The following is a 25225-nucleotide window of genomic DNA, read 5'->3' as shown; positions in this document are numbered from 1 at the left end:
GGGCCGCGCGCCCGCCCCATGGCGCGTGAGGCCGGCACCGCCCGACCGCGCTCCGGCCGCCGCCCCCGCCCAGCAGGTACGGACCGCACCGCACCGCACGGGTCGGACCGGGCCGGACCGGGCTGGGCTGGGCTGGGCGGGGGCGGCCGCCGCGGGGGACGCGCTGACCCGCCGGGGCCCCGCCCGTCCCCCCCCCCATCACCCACCCCGGTCCTTCCTCTGCCTCCCGGCGCTGCGGGAGCCGGGCGGGAGCGGCGTCGGGCCGAGCCCGTCCAGTGCAGCCCGGCGGGGACCGCAGGGGTGTCGGCGCCCGGCGGGCCCCGCCAGGCCGCGGGGCCGGCCCGGGGACCCGGGCAGCCATTTGGTGACGGCTCCGAAATGACGGCGGGAGCAGGGCCGGGCAACGGGTGCGGGAAGCCAGGGCCGGGCCCAGGAGCCGGGCCGGGCCCAGCAACGGGAGCCGGGCCTGGTGCGGGAGCGGGGCCGGGCTCGGGTGCGGCTGACAGCGGCCTGCGGACCGGGCGAAGCTGCGGGGGCTCTGGCGGGGCCGCCCGGCGTTCCCGGCCCCGGGGAACGGAGGCAGGAGCTCCCGGTGCCCTCCCCGGCAGCCCCTGTGGAGCCGCAGCCCCGGGCAGTCCGCGCTCAGTGCCCCCGGTACCGGGGGGAATGGCAGCGCAGCCGTGCATGTGCCCGGTGTGGGACACTCGCGGAGCTGTGCGTTGGGGTAATGGTGGAGGAGCCGTGGGGGGAGACAGGCCCTGGGAGCGCGCACACCGTGTCGCGTTTTAAGTGTCTCAACAAAAAAACACCAAACAACCGAGCAGGAAAAGCGTGTCCCGGTTCTGCTGATGCTCGAGGTGCACGGAGGGTTTCCAGTTAAGTGCAGAAGTCAGCACAAAGCACAGGAAGGGCAGCAGAGTGGTGGGAGAGTGATGAGTGTTCAGTTCATCCAGGGTTCAGAAGGGAATGGCATGGATCTGTAAAAAGAGAAAATAATGACAAAGTTTAGACAGGCGACCAGGAGAATTTCTGATCTAGGCCTGTTTCATTTCCATGCAAACTTGGAATCTTGTTTGGGTTTAATTGTAGTTCCTGTAGCTTCTCTTGTGGGTGTTCTCTCATGGCCATTATGGATACATCATAATAATGAAACTAAAATTAAAAACAGTCCTTTGGGTTACAAGGGTGTAATTTGCAATTGGCAGAAGAAATCTAATTTTAAATGAGAAGCAACCAGCTCTAAATCTTCTGAATCAAAATACTGTTCTTTAACCTTTGGTCTGTCCTAAACATCTGTGGAAATACTAGAAATTGAAGTTTCTCTTGCTGGTTATAAGTATTATTCCATGAAACACTAAAGTATTAATTTTTGTAGTGAATCTCTTTCCCAAGACCATCATGCCTTTTCAGTGTACTTTTTCTCGTTTCTACGTTGTAAGCAAAGCTTTTCTCAAAAAAAAGTTTTTATTAACTTTTATTTCTGTCTTGTTTGAGGGTGGTCGTTTCTCTCAAAAATACTAAATTCTAACAATTTAGAGTCAACACTCTAGGTATCCCAAAGTGAACTCCTGGTCTTGAGTGTTGATCTTGTTTGTTTAAGGCTTTGTTGCTCTCAAGTAGACAAAATATTTACAATATCCCGGTGGTAATAGCTGATAGCATTTGTTAGGAGTATGTTACATTTCATTTGGTGATATTTTATATACCCTTAATGGGATGAATGTACAGGGTCTCTCCTTGCTGACTGGTCAACCCTAAGGAAAGGAAAAAATTATATATCCACAGGCATTTTAAGTCATTCTGTACAACCTTTAAAAAGGCTTTCCAGCTCCCATGGAATCCTATGTTTTCTTCCCTAGATCTCATAATAGAATTGGTATCTCATTAAAATTATTTTAAAAAATATTAAAATATAGAATTTCTCATTAAAAAATATTATTTAAACGTGGAAGTCATGTTAAAAAAAAGCTTGGCGAACTGAACCATATGTGGGAGTCCTTATTCACTGAAAATATTACTGAAAAGTTGGGAGTTCTACACTGTATCTCCTGTTGGAGTAACTGTGTCAAAGTAGATCTGCTTAGGAATGGATTCCCTTTCTCTGCATTCAGAGCGAGTTCAACTGATTTGGGCGGCAAAAAAATTCCATTTATTTGCCCTTCAGTTAGTCCTGAAAAGTCAATACTGTTACAGAAGCTGAGTTGGTGTCAGGCTGGTGGCAAGGACAGGCTCTCCTTTCAGGGACACCTATGAAACTCAAGGAAAAACCCACGGAGGCATTATATAAGTATTTAAAAACTCTTTAAAATCTACTGGCATGGTTTGTGATAGCAAGGGTTGAGCAGGTGTGAGCTGCTGAGGATATGCTGACTCTGGTGTTGGTTTGGGGGGAGTTAACCCTCAATTGAGTGAACTTTGGCAGTCCCTGAGCAACCACAAGCATTAATTTATCTTGCACCCTTGTTGATAGTAATGGCTCTTCAGCCATGTGTTTTGGGGAGGCAGAGGGGATTCAAGCTTTGGGTTTTTAACCAGTTAACAAAAGAATCCCGCGAGTGTTTCGGCAGAACGTGGTCTGGGTGTGTGTGAATGTTCAGCTCTGTATTTAGGACACAAGGAAATGGAGGGGAGCTGTCAGGGAAGTTCAGGTTGGACATTGGTAAAAGGCTCTTCCTCCAGAGGGTGGCCAGGCACTGGAACAAGCTCCCAGGGGAGTGGCTGTGGCTCCAAATCTGCCAGAGCTCCAGGAAGGTGTGGAGATGCTCCTGGACACAGGATGTAGTGTCAGATACTCCTGCTAGAAGCAGAGGTGGATGCAATGTGTCCCTTCCCATGTGGGATTCTCTCTGATCCTCCTATGTCCCCAGGATTCCTGTTGGTGACTTTTGTGGAACTGGTGGACCTTTTTTCTGCAGCTTGAATTGGGCTGCAGATACTCACAAGAGCATTAATGTTCAGTGAAAGAATTGTGTTGAAATGTTATATTTAATGGTCATTAAGGACTTTACATATAAAATTTTCACGTGATGTAAAGAGATTTGCATGTGACAGATATTATGGAGTGTAGAAATAAGCAAGTCCATTCAGTAAAGAGGATTTATTTTAATTTCAAGCCGTTGTAGCTGAATGATGCAAAGCTGTTACAGGGATGGCCCTTCCCTGAGCCTTTAATGAAGCCAGTTTTTTAGATCTGTGGATGATGACTGTTGGAGAAAAATTAATAAAAGATTCTAGCCCTTCCAGAGAAGAGGTTAATACTGATAATTATATTATGTGATCTGTAAGTTTTTGACCCAGTCAGGATGCTTTCAGGAACTCCAAAATTAGGAAGGAAAGCTTGAGAAAGCTGCCTCCTTGTAGTGCAAACCAACCATTAATCTGCATAAACGAAACATTTTCATGGAGTTCACTTTAAAAAAGAAAAGGAAATACTGTGATCTCTGCAGTCAGCATTAGGAGCAAGTCAGTATCAAGGATTCTTTAATTTAGTGATTAAAAATTCTGAGATTTAGGCTTAAATCCACAATAGGTTTATGACCAAATACTGTGTAATTTCACAAGTTTTCCAAGTGTTTCCTTCATTTGTAGAGAAGACTTCCCTTTGTTCAGCACTGGCAGAATTACTCCATGTCTCATTCTCACCCAAGCTCTGCTTATTTGTCTTTGCCCAGGGCCCACAAGGGACCTGATGGAGTCAGCCTGAGCAGAGCTGATGCTCTGGGGGAACTGAGTGAAGCCTTCAGCCCTTCCTTTGATAAGGGGTGAAACTCGCCTGTCTGCATTTTGGCAAATGCCCTGACTGAGCAGTGAGGGAGAGGAGCAGACTAACAGAACAGCCTGATCACCTAAGCTTGGTTTCTTCAGGAATCAGAATTGAATTGTATTTTATCATGTCCAGAAGTTACTGAGTAAGCATAATGATTTAGGTTAGTTGTAGAGAATGTCTTGGGATTAGGTAGCTAAAAGTTAATGTAAAATTATTAAGGACAAGTAAATCTTACAACTTCCATAATTTTTAAGTGATACAGCTGTTTGAGGAAGGTTTTGAGGTTTGGGATTTTTTTTTTTTGGAGGGTGCTTCTACTTTGACAGGGAAGAGGAGCCCAGAATGCACAGACAGACCAAGGGTGGTTGTTCTAATGGAGTGTACTGCCTATTAAAAACAGAATCCAAAGGATTTCTAGTTTACTTTCTTTTTTAAATTTTTTTTTCTCTCCTCCTTGTGTTTGCTCAGTTTAGAGTGCTGGAGCAATTTGTTCTTCAAGAGGACATCCCTGAAATACATTGTTTCTGACAAGGAGCAAGAATCTATTAAACATTTGGCTTATGCTTTTTGTAGGAGTTGACATGGTAATTAGGAGATGTGAGATTGTTTTCCTACACACTGGGGTGCAGGAGTGGCAGGAGAGCTGGCAGGCTCAATAAAGTATGGAGATTTCTCCCTGTATGGCTGCTTGAAGTTTTGGGAGTCAAGAGCTTTTCCCAGCTGTTTGCTGGCTTAATTAGATTTTTTCTTTTCCTGTCAAGAGATCTGAAGGTCAACACATGCTTAGTAGAATCTGTCATTTGGGATGATTAAACACCCAGAGATGGATCTTTAAAAACCGGTGGTGCACACTTGAAGAATCTGTTGTGTTCATTTCTATGCTGGTCAGGAAAACAACTGTATTTTAAAAGCTCACAAACAGAGAAGTGGTTTCTTGCAAGTCTCTGAAGCACCTGTGGAAACCAAACGTGGGTATTGTCTCAGAGCAGAGATCCCTGTGTCTGGGATAATTAATGAGCAGTGTGGACACAGGCACTGTTTATTAGGAGCTCGTTAGTGACATACCAGCAGTTGAGCTCTCTGTACCAGCCTCTTCTGAAACTTTTCCCCGTGTGAGTCATGACAGTCACACACTTCCAGAGTGGTCTAGTTCGTGCTGTTACCTGTGTCTTACAGTCAGGTGAAAAAGCTCAAACTAGATCACAGTAATGTTGGTGTTGGTATCTTAATGTCTCTGGTAGTGCTGCAAAAAGCTTTAAGGGAAGTTTTTATGGACAGGCTTTGCAGTTCTGTGCATCTCTTGTCCAGCTGTTTTGGAAGGGAAGCAGATGTGCTAAAGGAAGTGGTAGAATTCTTAACAGAGGAATCAAAAATCTGTCTGGGCCTGTTGGCTCAGTGTTTGGCTTTATTCTTATTTGTTTTTCTTTTAAATTTCCTTGGTTAAAAGGCACATGTAGCAATAGCATGTTAAAGATGACTGGGTTTCTTCATCCCTGCTAGAGCTTTGAATTGTGCTTTCATGGAAGCTGGAGGAAAATCTGATTTGTTCCATACCTGGAAATTTCCTGGCTTATGTTGGAGGTGTAAGCTCAGCAGTTTGGTTTTGAGAGGCTCAACTTCCAGTTTGGTGTGTTTTACTATGGGAATTCGTTTGAGGCAAAAATTGCTGCATAATATTGAAAAGCTCGCTGAGATAAGGACATCTTGTACAAGTATCCTGTTACTTAAAGGGCACTGAATGTTCATAGTACTAAATAGGATTTCTAAACAGATGGTCATAATTAACAGAAAATACATCCACAGATAAGAGTCTATTTAGTCTTCTAGTAATTCTTTCAATGGTCTGGTACTTTAGCATTAATTAAACCATAGCACAGCCAACAATGGAACTGCAGTAAGGAGTTTCTCAATTTGTGCACAGAGGGGAGGTCTCAGCTTCCTCAGAACAATTACTTTTTTCTGTCATCAGAGAAAAAATAGAACGCTAAACATGTAATTAAAACATTTGTGTATTTGCATTTGTACCAAGCTTGTTCATAGCCTTGAAGTGACCCAACTGGTCTGTGCGTTGCCTAGAGAGCCAGCACGGTGGCACATCACAGCCAGGGTGGGGCTGCTCCCTCCGGGGTGGAGCTCTGCATGTAAATCCTGATCTCTGAAGCTTGAATGAGAACGGTTTCCATGAGCTTCTTAGGCCTGGTACCTTTTTCAGGAGTGTGACATAAAATACAGCAACAATCTCCATGAAGTCATATTTTCTTTGAAATTCGCTTATGTAAACAATTGATTTGGTACTACTGCACAGAATGAGATGTTTCAAGAGACAAGGAAGCCATTTGAAGTTATTGCTTGCCTTATCATAGATTTTGTCCTAGATACCTGGATTTTGCATACATCAAAGATTTTCTTGCTGTGAGTTCATGGGCACAGTTATATGTAAGGTAGAGACATGAAAAGCAAAATTACACGCAGCAATCTCTGCCCTTGAGTGCTCCACTTCTTGCAAGAAAAGGTGGAAGTAACACGAGAATCATAAAACTAAAAACTAACCTCTCATTCTTTTCCTGTTTTCTTATGGCTCTTGATATTTGTTGGTTGATTTGTATTTTACAGAAACAGAAATGTGTTTTTAAAGAAGCAGAGCTCGGTTCAGTTTGGTGTCTGGTTAAGTCTGAATAAGATCTGCAGAAGGAAGGCCTTGCTCTACTTCACATCAAATTAAAATAACATTTTAAACGTTTTAACCACCCCTCCAAAAAAAAATAAATAATGCCATTTATTGTGAATAAGTTAAACTTATGGTAGTCTGCATTAATTTAGCTCATGAGCCTTTTTTGGTACAGTTGTTAAACTGACACAGAGTTGGGATTTTTGAGTACTTCAGCATAAGGATTTGGTTTTGTTCTTTGTAATATTGAAATTGTGGTCTGGTTTTTTAATTAAAAATTATTCTAAATTGCCGGAAAGCATATTTTAAATACTCTGTTATTCACTTACAGCTGCCAAAACATAGTACAGTGAAATAATGGTCTGCTAGCCTGCTAAACAAGTGTCCAGCTTCCACAATGCCTGTGCAGGCAGCTCAGTGGACAGAATTTCTGTCCTGCCCAATCTGCTACAATGAGTTTGATGAGAATGTGCACAAACCCATCAGCTTAGGTTGCTCTCACACCGTGTGCAAGACCTGCCTGAACAAGCTCCATCGCAAGGCTTGTCCCTTCGACCAGACTGCCATCAACACGGACATCGATGTGCTTCCCGTGAACTTCGCACTCCTGCAGCTGGTTGGAGCCCAGGTATGGCTGGAGCAGCTCTTTGTTCTGCCACTTGGTGTTGGTGCAATGTGTGCTGCTCTCTCTTCCTTGTTTTAGCCCAGATAAACGGTGAGGCTGAACTCTGGGCTCTCTAGGAGTCCATACAGACTCCAAAAGCAGCTGCACCATTTCAGGGCCATCTTTTTATAATATGAAAGCGTGTTCTAATTGTAACCTCAATTCTGATGTTAAAAGGCTCGTGAACTGTGACTGGAGAAAAATCCCCATTGGGAAATATACAATTATCTGTCCCAATTGTCAGTAGAATGAGTGAACCTGCAGACTGCACTCGTTCATCTTAGCCTTGTGAGAAATCTTGTTCCTAAATGTCACATGTTTGCAAGTGGCTGTTTAACTGAGTTCCAGAAGTGTGTGTGTATAATTTTTTTTTTAAATATGCCTGATGATGGCTTTTCAGTTGCGTTTGCAGACACTGGCTAATCAGGCCAGGAATGTTCCCTGCGCTGTCTCGTAGCAGTGGCAAAACAGTGATTATATAATCAGTGCTGCACTTTATGGAGACTAAATAAGTCTGTTCCCCTTGTGCTGATTCGTGTGCTTTTCCATGTTACTCTCTCTATAACACCTTGGTGAGGCAGTAAGAAGATGTTATTTACTTATTTTTAATGTCCTATCACGTGTCTTGACACAACTATTGGTATTGACACTATGTCAGAATGGTTTTGCTTCTCAAGTTCATGTGTTCCTTTCATTTTTTCTGTGTCAGATCAAAGTCTTGATCTTACAGCATTTATTTTCATGGTCTCCTAACTTCTTGCAATGTATTTCAAACAATTAATTTATTGTGACTAACAGTCCCTCCGTTTTCCTTATCTGACCTTGTTACTCTGAGATTTTTTTCCACCAAGTTAAGTTTCCTGCTGCTTCTCTTGGAAGATTTCAACAAGCCCAAATGATGCTTAAATTATTTTTAAACTTTGCTTTATTATAATCTTACTAGTTCATTTTTTCTGTAGCTTCATTTGTGTGTCTGTAGTAAATCATGCTGATCTGGCATCCTGATCACCTTCTCACATCTTGTGTTCTTCATCTTTTAGACTTGGGTTATTATTTCCTACCCTACTTCTGTTTTTAAAGTGTTGAGTAATAACAAAAACCATCTTTCATCATCCTAATCTTCATCTTGGGCCCTTTTCGTTGTTCCTTATGCCATGTACATGCCAGGGTGGGTCCTGTGTTTCCCTGCTCTCAGAGCAGTGCACATCTGCAGTGTTATGTAATTATTGGTGATGTGGGTACCATCGCAGAGGTCAGCCAGGTGTGTGTAATTCCTCTCCCCCTTTCTCCCCCTTGCATTTTTTAGGTACCTGATCATCAGACAGTAAAGTTGAGTAATGTAGGAGAGAACAAACATTATGAAGTAGCAAAGAAATGTGTTGAGGATTTGGCACTCTACTTAAAGCCATTAAGTGGAGGGAAAGGTGAGTCTCAGCTGAACAGTGGAATTTTGATGTAGCTTGCTTTTAGCAGTGTTGTGTTTTCAGCACTGATTGTAAATGTCAGTGAGATAATACTCTCATTTTTCTAATAGAATTGCCTTGTGTCTTTAAAAGCTTATTCACACTTGTGACACTTGTTTGTGGTTTTTTTTATTTTAAGTTTACAAAATACTCTATTTAATAATACTGCCTTGGGGCTAACTTTGTACTAAAGTTGAACTTTCCCCAAAGGACGGCTTTGATGTCAGTTTAAGATTTTAATTAAAGTTCTTTTTGATAAAGAATTAGAGCTGCCTAAGAGAAGGGAAGGTACCTGTGACTGGTATCCAGGTGCTAGACAAAGACATAGACTGTTAGACATTTTTTTGTCTCACTCAGATGAATTTGATGAGCAGCACTGCTTTGCCTTTTCTGCCTTTCTCTGAAGGTGTTGCAAGCTTGAATCAGAGTGCACTGAGCCGTCCCATGCAGAGGAAGCTTGTGACACTGGTGAATTGTCAGCTGGTGGAGGAGGAGGGTCGGGTCAGAGCCATGAGGGCAGCTCGGTCGCTGGGAGAGAGAACTGTCACAGAACTCATCCTGCAGCACCAAAATCCTCAGCAGCTTTCTGCCAATCTTTGGGCTGCTGTCAGGGCACGAGGGTGCCAGTTTCTGGGACCAGGTAAGGGACCTGTACATCTGCAACAGAATATATTTAGCTCTACCTTTTCTTTACAAAAATGTTTTGAAATTTCTTCAGTTCAGTTGAAGATGTTCTGCCAGGAAGAAAGGAGAAGGGGGGGAAAAAACCTTAAGAGTAGTAAAATCTCCTGGCTTAAAGTTTTTAGTTGTTTCCCCTGCCACTCCATTAAATGTTCTTTGAAATTGAGAGGAAGTATTTCAGAAATCCTGGCAAAGAGGAGTCAAGAAGCACATGCTGTGCACTGTTTGTAATGGAGTGTAGCAGTACTGCTGCCTGTGATTGGAATTGAATAGCTGTCAATACAATCAGCCTATCCTCAGCTGCAGCATACTTCTTAAATTTATAATGATTTATATTTCTAATAGAAAACAAATTCATAGTTAAGAATGCAGCTAAAGCAATCACAGACACAATGAAATTATTTTTAAAATAGAAGTTGTCCTCTCTTGATTCTGGTAACTGTTGATAGCATTCCAGTTCTGTTCCCATATTTATTTTGCAGTTTCAAGATGTGGCATTGATGAGGTGTCCAAAAGGACAAGACTGCATAGTGGAGAAAAGTATAAAAACTGCACTATTGATGTGTTTATTACTGGAAATTAGTCTTAGCTCTAAGTTCACTGTGCTTACAGTTGTTCTAAATATTTCTTCTAAACTAGCAACTTTCTTTAAAAGTTTTTTTTTAGTAAAAGAAAAAACAGTAAGGAATGACATTCAAGATGATTCAGATGCTCCTACTTATCTGTTCAAATACAGTAGCCTTGCTGTTTTCTGGAATATATTTAACTTTCATTTTTGTGTGTTAAAGCTATGCAAGAGGAGGCACTGAAACTTGTATTACTGGCACTGGAAGATGGCTCTGCACTCTCAAGGAAAGTTCTGGTACTTTTTGTTGTGCAAAGGCTGGAACCAAGATTTCCTCAGGCCTCTAAAACAAGCATTGGTCATGTTGTGCAGCTACTGTATAGAGCTTCATGCTTTAAGGTAAAATACCACTATTGTGGTTTGTGCTTGTGTTTTATGAGGGACCTGGAGATTTTTGGTTAAAGAAGGAATGTTTAACTATTGCTGTTGATTAGGTCACTAAAAGGGATGAAGATTCTTCTCTGATGCAACTTAAAGAAGAGTTCCGGAGTTACGAGGCTTTGCGGAGGGAGCACGATGCCCAAATTGTTCACATTGCCATGGAAGCAGGACTCAGAATATCACCAGAGCAGTGGTCTTCCCTTCTTTATGGAGACCTGGCACATAAATCACACATGCAATCCATTATTGACAAGGTTTGTCAAAGGGATGATTTTAGTATCTTTGTAGGATTAAATATTACAATAAAAATCAAAGAACTGTGTTAATTAACTTTTTTGTTCATAGTCCTATAAAATATTAATTAAAATTAGATTGAATTTTTTTCCCTGATGTAGCATATTCATCATATGAAGTATTTTAATTAAAGTTTTGGTGTCTTATGATGAAGCTGCATAGGGCAGATTCTGAGTTGAGAAATAAAATTTCTCTCCACTGATCCTCTCTATATGCCATCTGAAGACACTTTATATTGCATTTAGGTACCAATGTAACAAATATCTTTTTAAGATTAGTAATTGACAGTTTGTAAGATGCAGCACACTAATGGTTCCTTTATTTTCAGCTTCAATCTCCAGAATCTTTTGCTAAGAGTGTACAAGAATTGACAATTGTCTTGCAGCGCACGGGAGATCCTGCAAACTTAAACAGGCTGAGGCCTCATTTAGAGCTCCTGGCAAACATAGATCCAAACCCAGGTATGCAAATGAAGCTTTTTAAACTGTTCTTGCTAATCTTCATATCTAGCAAAATAAATTATTAAGATGATAACCTCCATTCCTGGTTTTGAAATTCTCTTTAATGGACATAATAAAATCTTCAGGGCTCTCAGAGTTCTGTCCTAATGGTCGGTGTTGTAAAGTAATACAAGATCTGCCTCTTATTTATGATACTGGAATTACTGACAGAGTGACACCCCTGCTTTTCATCATTTTAGATGCAGCATCTCCAACATGGGAGCAGCTGGAAAATGCCATGGTTGCTGTAAAGACTGTGGTCCATGGGCTGGTGGATTTCATTCAGAATTACAGCAGAAAAGGCCATGAAACTCCCCAGGTAACCAGACTTGATTATTGTATTGTCTTAATGTGCATTCACTGGGAGGTGCAACTTTGAAAAATTACTGTTGATTTGAAATATTTATGGCCTGTCCTGTGGGATAATTGGTGACACTGTAATGTACTACATGCAGATTTTGAGAACCTAACATTTGTGAATATGGAATGCAGCAGAGCTGGCTGTAGTGAAATCCATACAAGGACAACTTGCCCCTCAACAAGGAGTGTCCTTGTCTTTCTGATTAAAAATGCAAAATGTAAAACCATGGCTGTATTTTCTGTACTTTAAGCCTAGTTTTATGTGACTGTCTGATAGATGGTAAGAGTAATGTCTTGTGGTTTTGTTTGTTGTTCTTTTTTTAAGCCACAACCAAATAGCAAATACAAAACAAGTATGTGCCGAGACCTTCGACAGCAAGGGGGGTGTCCAAGAGGAACAAACTGTACATTTGCTCATTCTCAGGAAGAGCTTGAAAAGTGAGTGTGGGAGACTTTTTCCTTTTTCTTTTTTTTCCTCCTTTTAATTTAAATTTGAGTAATCTACAGAGATTTTTGATCCATGCATTCATTTATTTGGAGCGATTTGTGACTCTTGATATGACAATTCTTTATATTAAATTGAAGATATAGCAAAGCAATGTCTGCAGACTAATTCCGTTTTTATATTTTTTATTTTACCCTGTATGAGGTAAAATTTCCTTTCCTGCAACTGAGTCTAAGCTCAGTGTCTTTCAAGGATTGGGTATATTACCTACAAGAGAGAATACTAATTACATCTTACTATGGAGTGAACTGAGTTACTGAACAGTATGCAGCTCTGCATTCTAGAAGCTGTTTTCACCCAAATGCCTTTTCAAAGAACTGCAGAATGGGTCTTATAGGAGGAGAGATGATTTTGGGTTCCAATTGTTGAAAATAAGTTTGTAATTTTCTGGTGTCATGTTCCTCTCAATTCCTTCTTTTTTGCTAGTTTTGCAAATCCATTAAACTTCACAATAAGCACTTTTGATACTATCTTGTCTTTGTTTGTAGATACCGCTTGAGGAACAAAAAAATCAGCTCAACAGTGAGAACATTCCCCCTTCTAAATAAAGTCGGTGTAAACAGCACCGTCTCAACCACAACAGGAAACGTGATCTCTGTCATAGGAAGCCCTGAGGCAACGGGCAAGATGGTGCCAAGCACTAATGGAATAGCTAATCTGGAAACTGGGGTTCCCCAGCTGATCCCCCGCTGCGCAGACACCTCCCTCAGAGCTCTGGAGAACACCAAGAAGGGAGGGAAGACTGGAGCCAATGGCCAGAACGCTTCTGGGTCCCCCACAGAATCACTTCCTGAAAAGTAGGTGGCTTTTCTACATCCAGACAATCTAACAGAACCTTCTGCTTTTAGATTATCTGAAATAATAAATGGAGTTTGTGGGTGGCCAGCAGATGAAGTGTGCTCCTGGGTTGCAGTGATTGCTGGTGCTCAGAGGCTGCAGAGCTGTGTAAGGTCTTGCACTGCAGTGCAGGTGCAGTCACACAAAGCCTGTGGGTTCAGGGTGTCAGAGCCAGCACTGTTGTTCTAGTGTTCAGTACTCATGTGCAATGTAGACAAAATGGGAAATCTCTCCCTTTATCTCTCACTCAGTTGTTCTCAGCCTGGTATCTTAGTTACTGTTGGGTTATTACAGAAAAATAAAAAGTTATGGCATACAAATAAATTATGTATATATTGCATACTATTGGGTGATTACATACAAGTATGTTATTACATACAATAAATTGTACTCATAATTTGACATTTCCTAAAACCAAGAAGGATGCACAGTGTGCACTTCCTCAGAGCCTTCTAGTTCTGGGATTTTCGCTTAAAACTTCTTAGATAATTCTGCAAGAAGCACTGAGTCTCTAAACAGCTTTTCAAAGCCTTTGTCTTTACCAGAATATACTTACAAAGGGTATCAAAACATTTATTTCCACTTTTGAGTTCTCCTAGGAGAAAGTCTAAAATGTAGTATCACTTTGGGGTGTGAAAAACAAAATTGCAGAGGAAATGACAAGGCCCAAATTTCCATTTAACATGGGAGTGTACACAAAGAGAGGCCTGAGTGAAATAAGTGAAGATCTGCCTAATGATTTCTTGATAATCCTTTTCAGTAAAATTGGTTCTCCACCCAAGACTCCTGTAAGCCAGGCAGCAGCTACCTCAGCTGGTCCTCCTAATATTGGAACAGAAGTTAATTCTGTGCCTCCAAAATCCAGCCCGTTTGTTCCCAGAGTACCTGTCTACCCTCCACATTCGGATAATGTTCAATATTTCCAAGATCCCAGGACTCAGCTGTCATATGAAGTTCCACAGTACCCACAGACAGGTGAGTAAGATGAGCTCTGATGAAAAAATAGCTCTGAACTTTTCTCTGAAAAGATAACTTTTGTGAGAAATAACCTATGATGTCTGTTTTCTCTATGTCTATTTTATTTTATCCTTATTAAATATCAGCTGAATTTTCACTAAATGAAATACTAATCCTGTTAATTGCTGGGTATGGGGGAGACTTGCAGTTTACTCCCAGAGTTGGTGGTTCTTGCCTTTTGTGCTATATATTATGCAGCTTATACTTGAGCCTGCACAGGAACTTGAACCTCAAGGTCTTTCATCTACTTTTTCCTTTGTTAGCATTTAATTGTTTTTGTTTAGGCTTGCTCTTGCCATGGCCTATCCATGGGGGTATCCATGGGCAGGATTCAGAGGCATAGCATGCTTCTGCTGGAAGGCTTCAATGTCTTTGTGCTTGCTCGAAAGTTTTCGAAAAGTTGCAGTTGTCTTTTTAGGTTGCACTGTGCATGTTTATGTTCAGGCACACGATTGTGGTTTGTAGCACTGAGTCATTCACAAGCTCTCAAAAGGTGGAGATGCTCAGGCAATCCTCTCGAAAGAAAGAGCAATAAGTTAAGTGTGAAAAGGTTATTTATAAACTGTTTGGTTTCTAGCAATATAGATTTTTATTTTAGTTTTAACTTCCTGTATAAAGAATTGCTGAAGATCCTGTGTTTTCAGTTACACAGTTACACCACAGTACATAGGAGCAATATTTTCCAAACTGGGTCCAGGTGGTGAAGGGCCAGCACTGCATCTGCAAATGTGTTTGTCATACATGAAATGATAGTTAACAGAAACATGGTAGGGTCAGTGAGAGGTTTGTGAAGTGTGACTCCTCATTCTCTAAAGGTACTTACCAATGCTCTTTAGACTTTTAGAAGGTATAAAATTTAGGGTCACTTGTGGTTGCATTAAATATGCCTTTTTCCAATTTTTCAGGGTATTATCCAGCACCTCCAACAGTTCCAGCTGGCGTGGCTCCCTGTGTTCCTCGCTTTGTGAGGTCCAATAACGTTCCAGAATCCTCCCTCCCGCCCGCCTCGGTGCCGTATGCCGATCATTACAGCACATTTCCCCCTCGGGATCGACTGAACTCTCCGTACCAGCCCCCTCCTCCGCAGCCCTACGGACCGGTCCCTCCTGTCCCCTCTGGAATGTACGCGCCGGTGTACGACAGCAGGCGCATCTGGCGCCCGCAGATGTACCCACGAGAGGACATCATCAGGAGCAATTCCTTACCTCCCATGGATGTGATGCACTCATCTGTCTATCAGACATCCTTACGGGAGAGGTACAACTCGCTGGATGGGTATTACTCTGTGGCTTGTCAACCTCCAAACGAGCAGAGGACTGTGCCTTTACCAAGGGTAAGTGGGAGCCAGGAAGGGAAGGCTCTGTGCAGGGTTGGTTCTGAAGGTCATTACTGGGAAGTTGGTAAATAATTAGTATAGACCTGTTTATTACAGTGATAGAAACCTGTGACTTGGACAAAGTTCTTGGTTTGTTTTTAACCTTAAAATGGATGTGCAAAACAGACCACTGTAATCTGCATCAGACCAGAGCCCCTTTGCCTCTTTAATGCCCATGTATGTTGTTTGAATTATTGCATAGCTAAGATTTGAGTTGACATACAAATTCTTGTGAAAATCTTCAAGTGATATCAGTGGAGAGTTACAGACCCAAGGAAGTTTGGGGATTGAAGTGTATCCCATGCAAATATTTGCCTTCTGTTTAAAGTGTGATGGGATATCCAGTGCTTTATTTATTCTTTGTAGGAGCCTTGTGGTCATTTGAAGACTGGTTACGATGAGCAGCTGAGACGGAAGCCGGAGCAATGGGCACAGTACCACACACAGAAAACTCCTCTGGTATCGTCAACCCTTTCTATGGCAACACCATCTCCAACACCACCTTCTCCTCTCTTCAGTGTAGACTTCAGCACAGAGGTGGGAAGCCAAAGAACTTCTTTATTTTCCCTTCCTGTTTCTGTAAGATACCATTTAATATTTCTAATAAAAAAATGCATGGCTTCCTCTCAGTTAAGTTACTGTAGATATTTGCCCAAAGAAACCTGACACTAACACAGATTCCAGTCTCTCATCTTGGCAGGCCAGGCAATTATTTGTATGGCAAAGTTTGCCCTCTGACAGCTGCCAGGGGCACTGGCTTAAAATTTGACAAAACAGCTTTTGTTGTCCCCAAGTGAAGTCTTGAATATGGCTGGAACTCCTTGATTGACTTTTGAGATACATTTACTGCTATTTAATTAAATTATCTTCTCATTTTAAAATGGAATTCCCTGTTTTTATTATTCACTGCTTATTTATTCCCTTTTCTGTAGTTCTCAGAGAGTGTCAGTGATTTGAGTGGAACTAAATTTGAGGAAGACCATCTCTCTCACTATTCACCGTGGTCTTGTGGCACTATTGGCTCTTGTATAAATGCTATCGACTCAGAGCCCAAGGATGTGATTGCCAATTCCAATGCCGTGTTAATGGTAGGGGTTTTCTGCATGTTCTCTCATTAGTGTGATGATCCTTACATGCTCAAGTGTCTTCTGTTTGATTAAACCAGCCCTTTTTTAAAAAAAAGGAGGTGATAGCTTCCATTATTAGTGTTTAAAAGTAGTTCTGCTCATTTGAAGTTGTTGGGAATATTCTTTCCCAGTTTTGTAAATAGGCAACAATAATGAGAAAGTTACTGGCCAGCTGAAGAATGTGCATAACCTCAAATGAGTCCATGTGTCTCCTGTCTCCTGAATGTGCAGGATTTGGACAGTGGGGATGTTAAAAGGAGAGTGCATTTATTTGAAACGCAGAGAAGGGCAAAGGAGGAGGATCCTATAATCCCGTTCAGCGATGGACCCATCATCTCCAAGTGGGGTGCAATCTCCAGGTCATCCCGCACAGGTTATCACACAACAGATCCAATCCAGGCCACTGCTTCCCAAGGAAGTGCTACTAAGCCCATCAGTGTATCAGGTACAAGTTCAGGCTTTGTGTGACAAGAATTCATCATTGTACACACCATGAGCATTTCATCCTCTTTGTGCTTACTGCAGCTATGAAGTGCAAAGAGCTAAAGAACGTGTGTATCCCACTGAAGAGCACAGAAGATAGTGAATGCTGTCTTAATTATTTTGCAGATTATGTCCCTTATGTCAATGCTGTAGACTCAAGATGGAGTGCCTATGGCTCAGATTCTGCCTCCTCAGCACGTTATGCAGAACGGTACGGACTCCTTGCCCAGCTCTGTTCACAGCTTTTTCTCTAGCTTGCAGTTCTAAGTCCTCAGTGTGCGTGTGGGGAATCTGGAATGTCTATTAATAGACATTCTTAATTTTAAAGTAAAAGACTTTTTACATATCCAGCATAAAGCCTTGGAAAAAAACTAGGTTAAAACTTGTGTAGTCTTTAATACTTAATGCAGTTAATAGTGCACAATTACTAGCAGTGTATCCCTTGAGAGACCTATCAAAGAACTGCAGTCAGGTACTGCCAAGTTGTCATGTCAAAATCTTGAGTAGTTTCAGGGTTTTTTGCCACATCTTACCCAGATGTAAAACAAGGATATTTGCTTCATACAGTGCCTTGAAGTATTGAGAGCCACAGTGAAGATGAAGAACATTGTCTAAATCACAACTAGTTTCTGTCCAAAAATCTAACATTGATAGACTAGTGGTGTTATGAGATGTTTGATTTAGAGAATTTGCTTTTAATTCTTAGTTTTCTTTTAAAGGGACAGGTTCATAGTTACAGATTTGTCTGCTCACAGAAAGCATTCCAGCACTGGAGATCTACTGAGTATTGAATTACAGCAGGTAAGAGCAGTTATTATACCATGAGGGTTTTTTAATTTAAAAGAAATTGTTTAATAAAGTGCTTTTAAATAAATTTTCTTAGTGTAGCTGTCTGACTGCACATGGTTTAGGTGTAATGTTTGATAACTGAACTGTTTCTTTCCATAGGCTAAAAGCAACTCCTTACTCCTTCAGAGAGAGGCAAATGCACTTGCCATGCAGCAGAAGTGGAATTCTCTAGATGAAGGCAGTCGTCTTACCTTAAACCTTTTAAGCAAGGAAATTGATTTGAGGAATGGTGAGGTAAAGAAAGGGGTGATTGGGATGAAACAAACCTTAGAGGGTGTTTATGTGTATACAGAAGCACATGAATTTTAACTAAGAGTTGAAACTTAGTTTTAACACTGCCAAATATTTATAATAAGCACATTCTGTGCAAGTTGAGTTGCTGTTGTTGCACTCAGTTATTTCCCTGAGATTAGGCAGGTGCACCTGCTATGCTGCTGCTCCAAACATGCATTTACAGACTGGGAAGAATGTGACAATCATTTTCATGCAATCATTAGTTTTTGTCTATTTGTACATGTTACAAATGTAAACATTTTGTCAATGGACTCATTAGTATTCATTTTATCTCTCTGTTTCAGTACTTTGTTGTGATTCAATTTAGCCTTAAATCCTATGTTGTCTATGCCTGAAGTTCATTTTTGACTGGCTCTCTTGTACAGTAGAAATGTTGTGTGCTAGAAATGCATCTTCTGTTTTCACTTGAATACTCCAGTGTTGTGTGAAGCTGATGAAAAACCAACTTGATATTTAGAGAACATGTTAATTCTTTCTTAGACTGATTATCCTGAAGACTGTGCAGACACAAAGCCAGACCGAGACATTGAATTGGAGCTGTCAGCCCTCGACACAGATGAACCTGATGGGCAAGGTGAACAGATAGAAGTGAGTACAAAAATCTGTGTCTAAAGAATCACTGGGGCTTCTCATTAGTCTTTATAGATTAGTATGTTGGTAGCAAAGCCTTTTGGTTTTAGTCCTATTAACACATCCAGCATTTCCCTTATTTAGCCCCTGAGGTCTTGTACTTCTCTCTCAGATACCTGGCAGTTAATACTAGTGAAGTTAAAAACAGCTCACAGTTTATACTGCTCTTGTCATTCACAGCCATCTTTGAATAATTTGTTTTTCCTTTAGCCAAATGTGGTAGACATTTGACATAAAATTAAGGAGGACCAGACTCCCATTTCCATTAGCATGATGTAGTGGAACTTAATAGGAAAATGAAAAGTTGGTAGGGACAGAGTTGATGGGCATTTCTCCCTTTCTCTTGTAGGAGATTCTGGACATACAGCTAGGGATTAGCTCCCAAGAGGATCAACTGCTCAATGGAACAACTGTAGAGAATGGGCATCTGCTAAAGCAGCACCAGAAAGAATCTATGGAACAGAAGAGACAAAGTTTAGGTGAAGACCTTGTGATTCTGTGAGTGTTAGACAAAACAGCAGTGTCTGCCAGTGTTAGACAAACAGAAGCATCAGAATAGTGGAAGCATGATTGTGTGAGGATGAACTGCGTACCTGCTCAGACTTGGATTAGACATCTGCATTGTTTGTACATGGAGTGAGAAGAACCTGTTAAGAAATAGAATTAGGCCTCAAAGCTGAAAGTCCCAGGCTGGTACCATTGTTCGTATGCATCGTTGTAATTGTACACACTGAAATGTCACAGCTGTTCCAAACACCTTTCACAGTCAGTAAGCAAAAAATGCAGAATATTTTTATAGTTAACAGAAATTAAGAAAAACTTCAAAAGGTGAAATGGCGGACTGTTTGCACAAATCTCCGTGGAGAGGTAGATTTTGAAATACACTATTTTAGGTTTATATGTTCTGTAGTCTTTAATGAGTAAAGCAGCCTTTGAAAATGAGGCAGACTACTTTAACATCTCGAGCGTACCATTCCAGAGGAAGATGTTTAGCCTGTTGCTAAAAATGAGTTTGTCAGTATTTATTTAATGCACACAATTCAGTTCCGGATACTTGTGCATGTCCTTGTTTAATATTTGTGTAACTTATTTTTCTCCTCAGGGAGGAGCAGAAAACAATCCTGCCCGTAACTTCTTGCTTCAGTCAGCCGATCACAACATCTGTTAGCAATGCAAGCTGCCTGCCCATCAGCACATCAGTCAGTGTTGGCAGCCTCATTTTGAAAACTGCTCACATTATGTCTGAGGATAAAAATGACTTTTTAAAGCCTGTTGCAAATGGCAGGATGGTTAACAGCTGAAAGGCATTCATCTTTCCAGCTTGTGACCACACCATGGAAGCATTTACACTAGCTTTTTATATATATAATATATATTATATAATGTATATTTTTTTTAAAAAAAATAATATTGGGGTCATGCATTTCCTGTGGACTCTTTGATACTTCAAGCCCCTCTCGCATTAGCATTCTGAAGAAAAAAAAAAACTTACTTTAGTAGGGTAAGGCGTTCACTTTCCACAAATGAATGGAATTTGGACATTGTTTTACTTAAGCTTAAAGCAGCTTTTTATGAGTTTGTAGCAATCCGGTGCGGTATCTGAGCCATTCTTGTTGAAAATGGCTTCTGTAGAAAACTAACAACTCAGTTATTTAAACTAGCAGGATCCTACGATGATACATCTAGTGAAAGGAAGACTAACTTATTTGTCTCTATTTTGTTTCATGAGAGAAGAACTTTTGTCTTGTTGCAGCTGCTTTTTCTTTAGTTGTGGAACTTTGCATGGAGTCTTGTTTCCTGTTGGAAGACTGAGAGGTGGAGATTTGGACTTGAGGCTTTTACAGGGTTAACACACCATCAGCTTTGCACTGCTGTGTTATTTGCAGGTCTGTGGGGCAGTGCTTTGCTGCAGCTCTTCGTTTCCATTCCCCCCAGTTGATGCTTTAGTACTGTAGATACACATACACAGGCTACTTGTCCAAGTAAAGTTATCAGAAGTAAATCAAGTGCCTAAGTCCTCCAGCTAATGTACTAGGTATTGATTTCCCCAAGCTACACATGAAACAATTTTCAACAATTTTGAGAGGTTATGCACTAATGTAACAGCAATTTTGGGGTTTTTTTTCTTCTTTTTTGTTTTTTCATTAATAGTTCTCAACTTGGAGATTATAGGATCCAGATGACTTGGCAAAAAGTATCAGGTGCTCTTGGCTTTCCTTTGAAAACCCTGTATCTAGTGTTTGCACTGACTAACAAGATGGTATTGCTGTTTTTTGTACTGTTTTGTTTTAATTTAAACTAAATATTGGGAATTTAAGGTGGTTGTAATTACCTTTGTTAAATGTTGTTAATCATAATCTTGTATTCAGGTTTAATTTTTGTTTATTCAGTGGCAACTTATTTTCAAAGACCTTGAAAATACAATGAGATAGCATTATCTGACCTTCAGAGTGCTGAAAACTGTATGAATTTATGCCCTGTTAAGAGGTGACTGAGAATCATGTTAGACATGTCAACTGAAAATTGGTTTTCATAAATACACATGAACTAGAGCCCTGGGCATATTTTTTTTGAGAAGCTTAAAAATCCACTTTTTTTTTTTTCTTTTAAGAAAGCAGGACTCTCCCTCCTGATGATTACTGTCTTCTTGTTTGTCCTCTTACTTTTCTTTGTGACAAGTTTTACATTTTTTTATGTTTTTATTAACTTCTGTGAAGTTGTTTACTCTGAAATTGTACTGGAATATTTTAAGCCAAGCTGATCTTTCACCAGGTGTACTGCATGTAAGGGCTTTTCCTGCTAGCAAAATGCTTAAAGAGGATCATGTTACTGGTCGTCTGAGTTGTTATTTTACAAAATCACAGCTATGTGGTCGGGTAAGATTTTGATAACTGTTTTGTGCACGCTTCTGGGGGGTGGGGGTTGGCATTTCCCTGAGGGTTACTGATTAGACTAAGTAAATATTGGTGTTTGATATCTCTCCTAACGAACCTGTCCATGAAATAATTATGTTGTAAATATACCTGCAAATCCAAGGGTTAGTTTTGATATTCTGGTGTCAGTATGGAAGATCTTACACATCTATTTAATACTCCAATGTCAAGGAATGTATGTAGAAAAACAGTCAAGTAGTTTTTTCTTAGTTTCCTTTGGCTGTTGCTGTACCTTCTCCAGCCAGTGCCACCTCACTCTAGGGTTAGACTGACGCTTCTTTCACTTGCTGCGTGAAGTGAATGGATACAAGAACCAGACCACCTTTGTCACCTTAACTTATTTCCTATTGATGTTAACTTTAACTTAGAATGTTAGACATAAATATGATTGTTGTATATTTTATACCAAGACCATTCTGTAAATATGAATTTATATTACTTTTGAAATGCTTCTGAGATACTATTATTTGCTGTACAATGTAATTCCAAAACAGATATGCAAACAAGTATGTCTCTTTCATGGATATTTAAACAGTGAGATCTTCCATGTTGAAGGTGATGTAATTTTTTTAAAAGATTTTTAAATTTTAAATTGCTATTTTGTTACAAAAATAGAGAAAATATAAAGGTTTGAGAAGTCCTTATTTGCCCTCAGGGAAAGAGCCCTCTGTGCACCAGAACTCCACAGAACATCTTCAGCATGATCTGAGGGTGAATATATACTACATAAATTGATTGTGTATTTACCTTAACCTTTTAATTTTAAAATGGCAATTTTAAAAACTTGGTTGTGCTCTGCTGGAGGGGGTTGGGATAAGCTGCTTACACACATTTGCCTGTTTGTCCAGTGAAATGACATAAGCCTGACATATTCCTGCCAAGGTCTTGGCATATTTAAGAACAGATGTATCTCTAGACTCTTGTCTGCAGCAGGAGGTCCCGTGATAGAGCAGTTCTCTAGGGTGACCATACACTTCTTTGGAAAGTTGGTTCTCAACTGAGGCTAGAGTTTTCTAATTGAATTTTTAACCTATAATGACAGGCAAAAGAATTATTTGGAGGTTTAACAGCATGGTGGCTTTGTCTTATGGTTTCAACACTGACTGTGTGGCTTTTGCCATGAAACTAATGCCCTCCAGTGCCCTGACAGGGAGAAGAAGCTGCAGGTGGGAACACCTGGCTCTGGCTTCCTTCTTGGTTGAAGTTTCAGCCCTTGACCCTTTACAAACAAGTATGTATTCATTTGTTAGTTGTAAATCAGGTGCCTTTGGGCTATGGAAGGGCTTATTTTCTGACACTGAGAGTGACTTACTTTGTGTGTCAATAGCAGTGATGCCCATTTAGGTTTTGGCCTAATTTACTGTGCTGTCAGAAAAGAAGGCCCGGAGCAGATTGAGGAAAGAGATTGGCTCTTTTGCTTTGCTTGGACAAGCATTTTGGGTTGAGTTGGTTTGGTTAATTTTTGATTTTTTTTTTCCCCATTAGGGGTACAGCAGGGATTTCACATGCAAGAGAGACAGGAATTATTAGTATCTAAGTTAATTGTGTTGCCTCACTACCTGGATTCATTCCTTGGTTTGCCTCATTTCCCACATAGGTCTTAATAGAGACTAATGCTTGTGCTGGGAGAATGCTTGTGTGAGAAAGTAACTATCTGTACATTCTTAACATATACTTAGAGCAGAGTGATTGCCCTGCTACTGATACTTTGTTCCTGTAAACAGGTGACAAGAAATGAATCTTAGTGTTTATGCAGATTTTGCATTGTAGAATGTATACTAGACCCTTCAAAGGCAAGGTTAGACTCTTTGCAAAGCAAACTGGCGTTGGTTCTTGGTAGTCTAGTACAGGGACACTAAAGTTTGGCGTTTGATTTAGGAAAAAGAAAACAGTTGTACACAGCTGATTATGTTAAATAAGCTCTTAATTAAGCTCTTTGTAGAAGTCTAATTTGGAAGGTTTTAGTGCTTTGATAACTCAATTGAAGTTTTAATTTCTCCTGTACTCAAGAGCTGAATGCTGTTCTTGTATAATAGTGTACTAGGCTGGATGAGGTACAAAATAATGCACAGTGGTCAGAAACAGCTGAGGAAAGAACGCTTAAAATAACTCAATCTAAACTCAGAATAGTTCCAAACATTGGTTTTGTTTGCTTTTTTAAAGCACAAGTTGTCAAGTTGTACCTGTTGCTGTACATAAACACTGTATGCCAGCAGTTCCTTGATCATATTTGTGAACAGACTTTTCATTAATTATTAGACTGGTATTAAAGGAAGGTGTTGAATTTGAGAGTGTAACAAAATGAGAAACGATCAGATGATCTATAGGATGTAAAAGTCCATTTTTATGTTGTAGTTTAATCCCTTTGTTAGGAAGTTCCCTCTCATTGAGGGACCTCTTCTGCAAGCAGAACACAATAAATGTGCTTTTTTTAAATGACCCAATTTCCCAGTATAAATGAACAGCTGACTTTGGCAGTAGTCATCCCCCTGCATCTCTTTGCTGGCAAGGGAGCAGGACAAGGAGGGGAAACAATCCCTAAAACTGTCACTGATGAGATGAAACAAAAAAAGTGCCCAATGCCCAAACATAATTCTACACCCCATTATTTAAGGATGCTTGTGGAAGCTTTTAATCACTCAAGATTTTGCTGTAAAAGCTGAAATAAAGCAGAGCCTGGCTGCGTTTCTTACTGCCAAAAGCCAAGGTCATTTGCACATAGCCCATGGATTTCTCCAGAGTAGATCTCCGTTACCCAAGGCATGGGAATGCATGCGTTTTCTTAGCTGGGCAAACAAGTACATTATACAGTAGTTGTGATACAACACACGTGGCTTTGATTTGTACTGCACATACCCACTGTACAGCCACTCCGAAGTATTGTGGTTAGCTTGCAGCATCTGCTGTCGCATTGATACTGTTTACTGCGTATTCTTTTCCCTGGAAGTTTTAAAGAAAATTTTTTTTCTTGTTGCATTGATTACATTTTATAAATTTGCTTAGCTGGAAAGTTTGGGAAAAGAGGCCTGTTTGTCAATTGTACAACCGATTGTGAAGCTCTAGTGTGAATATTTTTACGTCTGTATTAGACATTTTCTTTGCAAATCTATTGTTCGATTGAAATGTAAATGAAATAAAAGATGGTGTACACCCATCATGTATAAAGCAGGCACCATCGCTACGATGGATTTAATGCTCATTTTTATGGCGCATTCTCAGCTTCTATTTAAAACTATAATTTAAAGAAAAAAAAAATCTGTAAAATGAAATGGGGATATATGGGGGAGTAAATTCTATTCCGTTTATTTCGGTTTTGATTCCCAATGGTAATGTTTCCCTTCGTGTTAGAGTAGGGGGGTCCCGGCGGGGCCCGTGTGTCGCTGTAGCACTGACGTGCAGAGGTTGTAGCTTTGGCTGGGCACGGATAGAGCATCCCGGTTCGGTGTTTGAGAGACTCGATGGAAGAAGTTTGCAGTATTGACATGTATTTGCATGCACGAATAAAAATTATTTGTCCACCTTATAACTGGCTGTTTGTCGTCAGCGGGGCCTGGGGAGGGCCGGGGGGAGCGGAGGGGGGGAGCGGGGGCAGGGGGCCGGAAGGTGCCGGTTCCGTTCTCGGGGCCGTTCCCGGTGCCGTTCTCGGTGCCGTTCTCGGTGCCGTTCTCGGTGCCGTTCCCGGTGCCGTTCCCGGTGCCGTTCCCGGTGCCGTTGTGGGGCGGGGGCAGCGGGGCCGGGCCCGTCTCCTCCCCGGGCCGCCTCCTTCCCGCCGT

The 25225-nt window shown here is 41.0% G+C and overlaps 1 protein-coding gene and 1 non-coding gene across 3 annotated transcripts; both read left to right on the top strand.

Annotated features, from left to right (window-relative positions):
- Nucleotides 1-32: 32 nt before the first annotated feature.
- Nucleotides 33-24983, top strand: RC3H2 (ring finger and CCCH-type domains 2). Of its 2 annotated transcripts, none has more exons than XM_033077398.1 (21): nt 33-76; nt 6766-7062; nt 8405-8522; nt 8968-9201; nt 10031-10206; nt 10302-10502; nt 10871-11003; nt 11243-11361; nt 11728-11840; nt 12396-12704; nt 13505-13719; nt 14667-15094; nt 15503-15673; nt 16069-16224; nt 16495-16708; nt 16873-16957; nt 17466-17547; nt 17695-17829; nt 18370-18477; nt 18869-19017; nt 19622-24983. In XM_033077398.1, the coding sequence occupies exons 2-21, from the start codon at nt 6832-6834 to the stop codon at nt 19818-19820; spliced, it is 3576 nt and encodes a 1191-aa protein (XP_032933289.1). In that variant the 5' UTR covers nt 33-76; nt 6766-6831; the 3' UTR covers nt 19821-24983. The 2 variants fall into 2 exon arrangements, with proteins under 2 accessions (XP_032933289.1, XP_032933290.1); XM_033077399.2 differs by having other exon boundaries at nt 18869-18998; nt 19622-19749.
- On the top strand, nt 10668-10781 carry LOC117005850. Its single transcript, XR_004419889.1, has one exon. It is a non-coding gene; the product is annotated as a small nucleolar RNA SNORD90 (small nucleolar RNA).
- Nucleotides 24984-25225: the final 242 nt, after the last annotated feature.

This window comes from Catharus ustulatus, chromosome 21 (assembly GCF_009819885.2).
Source record: "Catharus ustulatus isolate bCatUst1 chromosome 21, bCatUst1.pri.v2, whole genome shotgun sequence".
In the NCBI taxonomy this organism is placed as follows: Eukaryota; Metazoa; Chordata; class Aves; order Passeriformes; family Turdidae; genus Catharus; species Catharus ustulatus.
The sequence above is the reverse complement of the archived record's forward strand: the minus strand, read 5'-3'. Positions and strand labels throughout refer to the sequence as shown.

Excerpts from the sequence above, each read along its gene's own strand:
- RC3H2 (XM_033077398.1), top strand. The coding sequence starts at position 6,832 with ATGCCTGTGCAGGCAGCTCAGTGGACAGAATTTCTGTCCTGCCCAATC. Across the intron at positions 16,958-17,465 it reads TCAGCACGTTATGCAGAACG|GGACAGGTTCATAGTTACAG; the intron begins GTACGGACTCCT and ends TTTCTTTTAAAG. Across the intron at positions 17,548-17,694 it reads TGAGTATTGAATTACAGCAG|GCTAAAAGCAACTCCTTACT; the intron begins GTAAGAGCAGTT and ends TTCTTTCCATAG.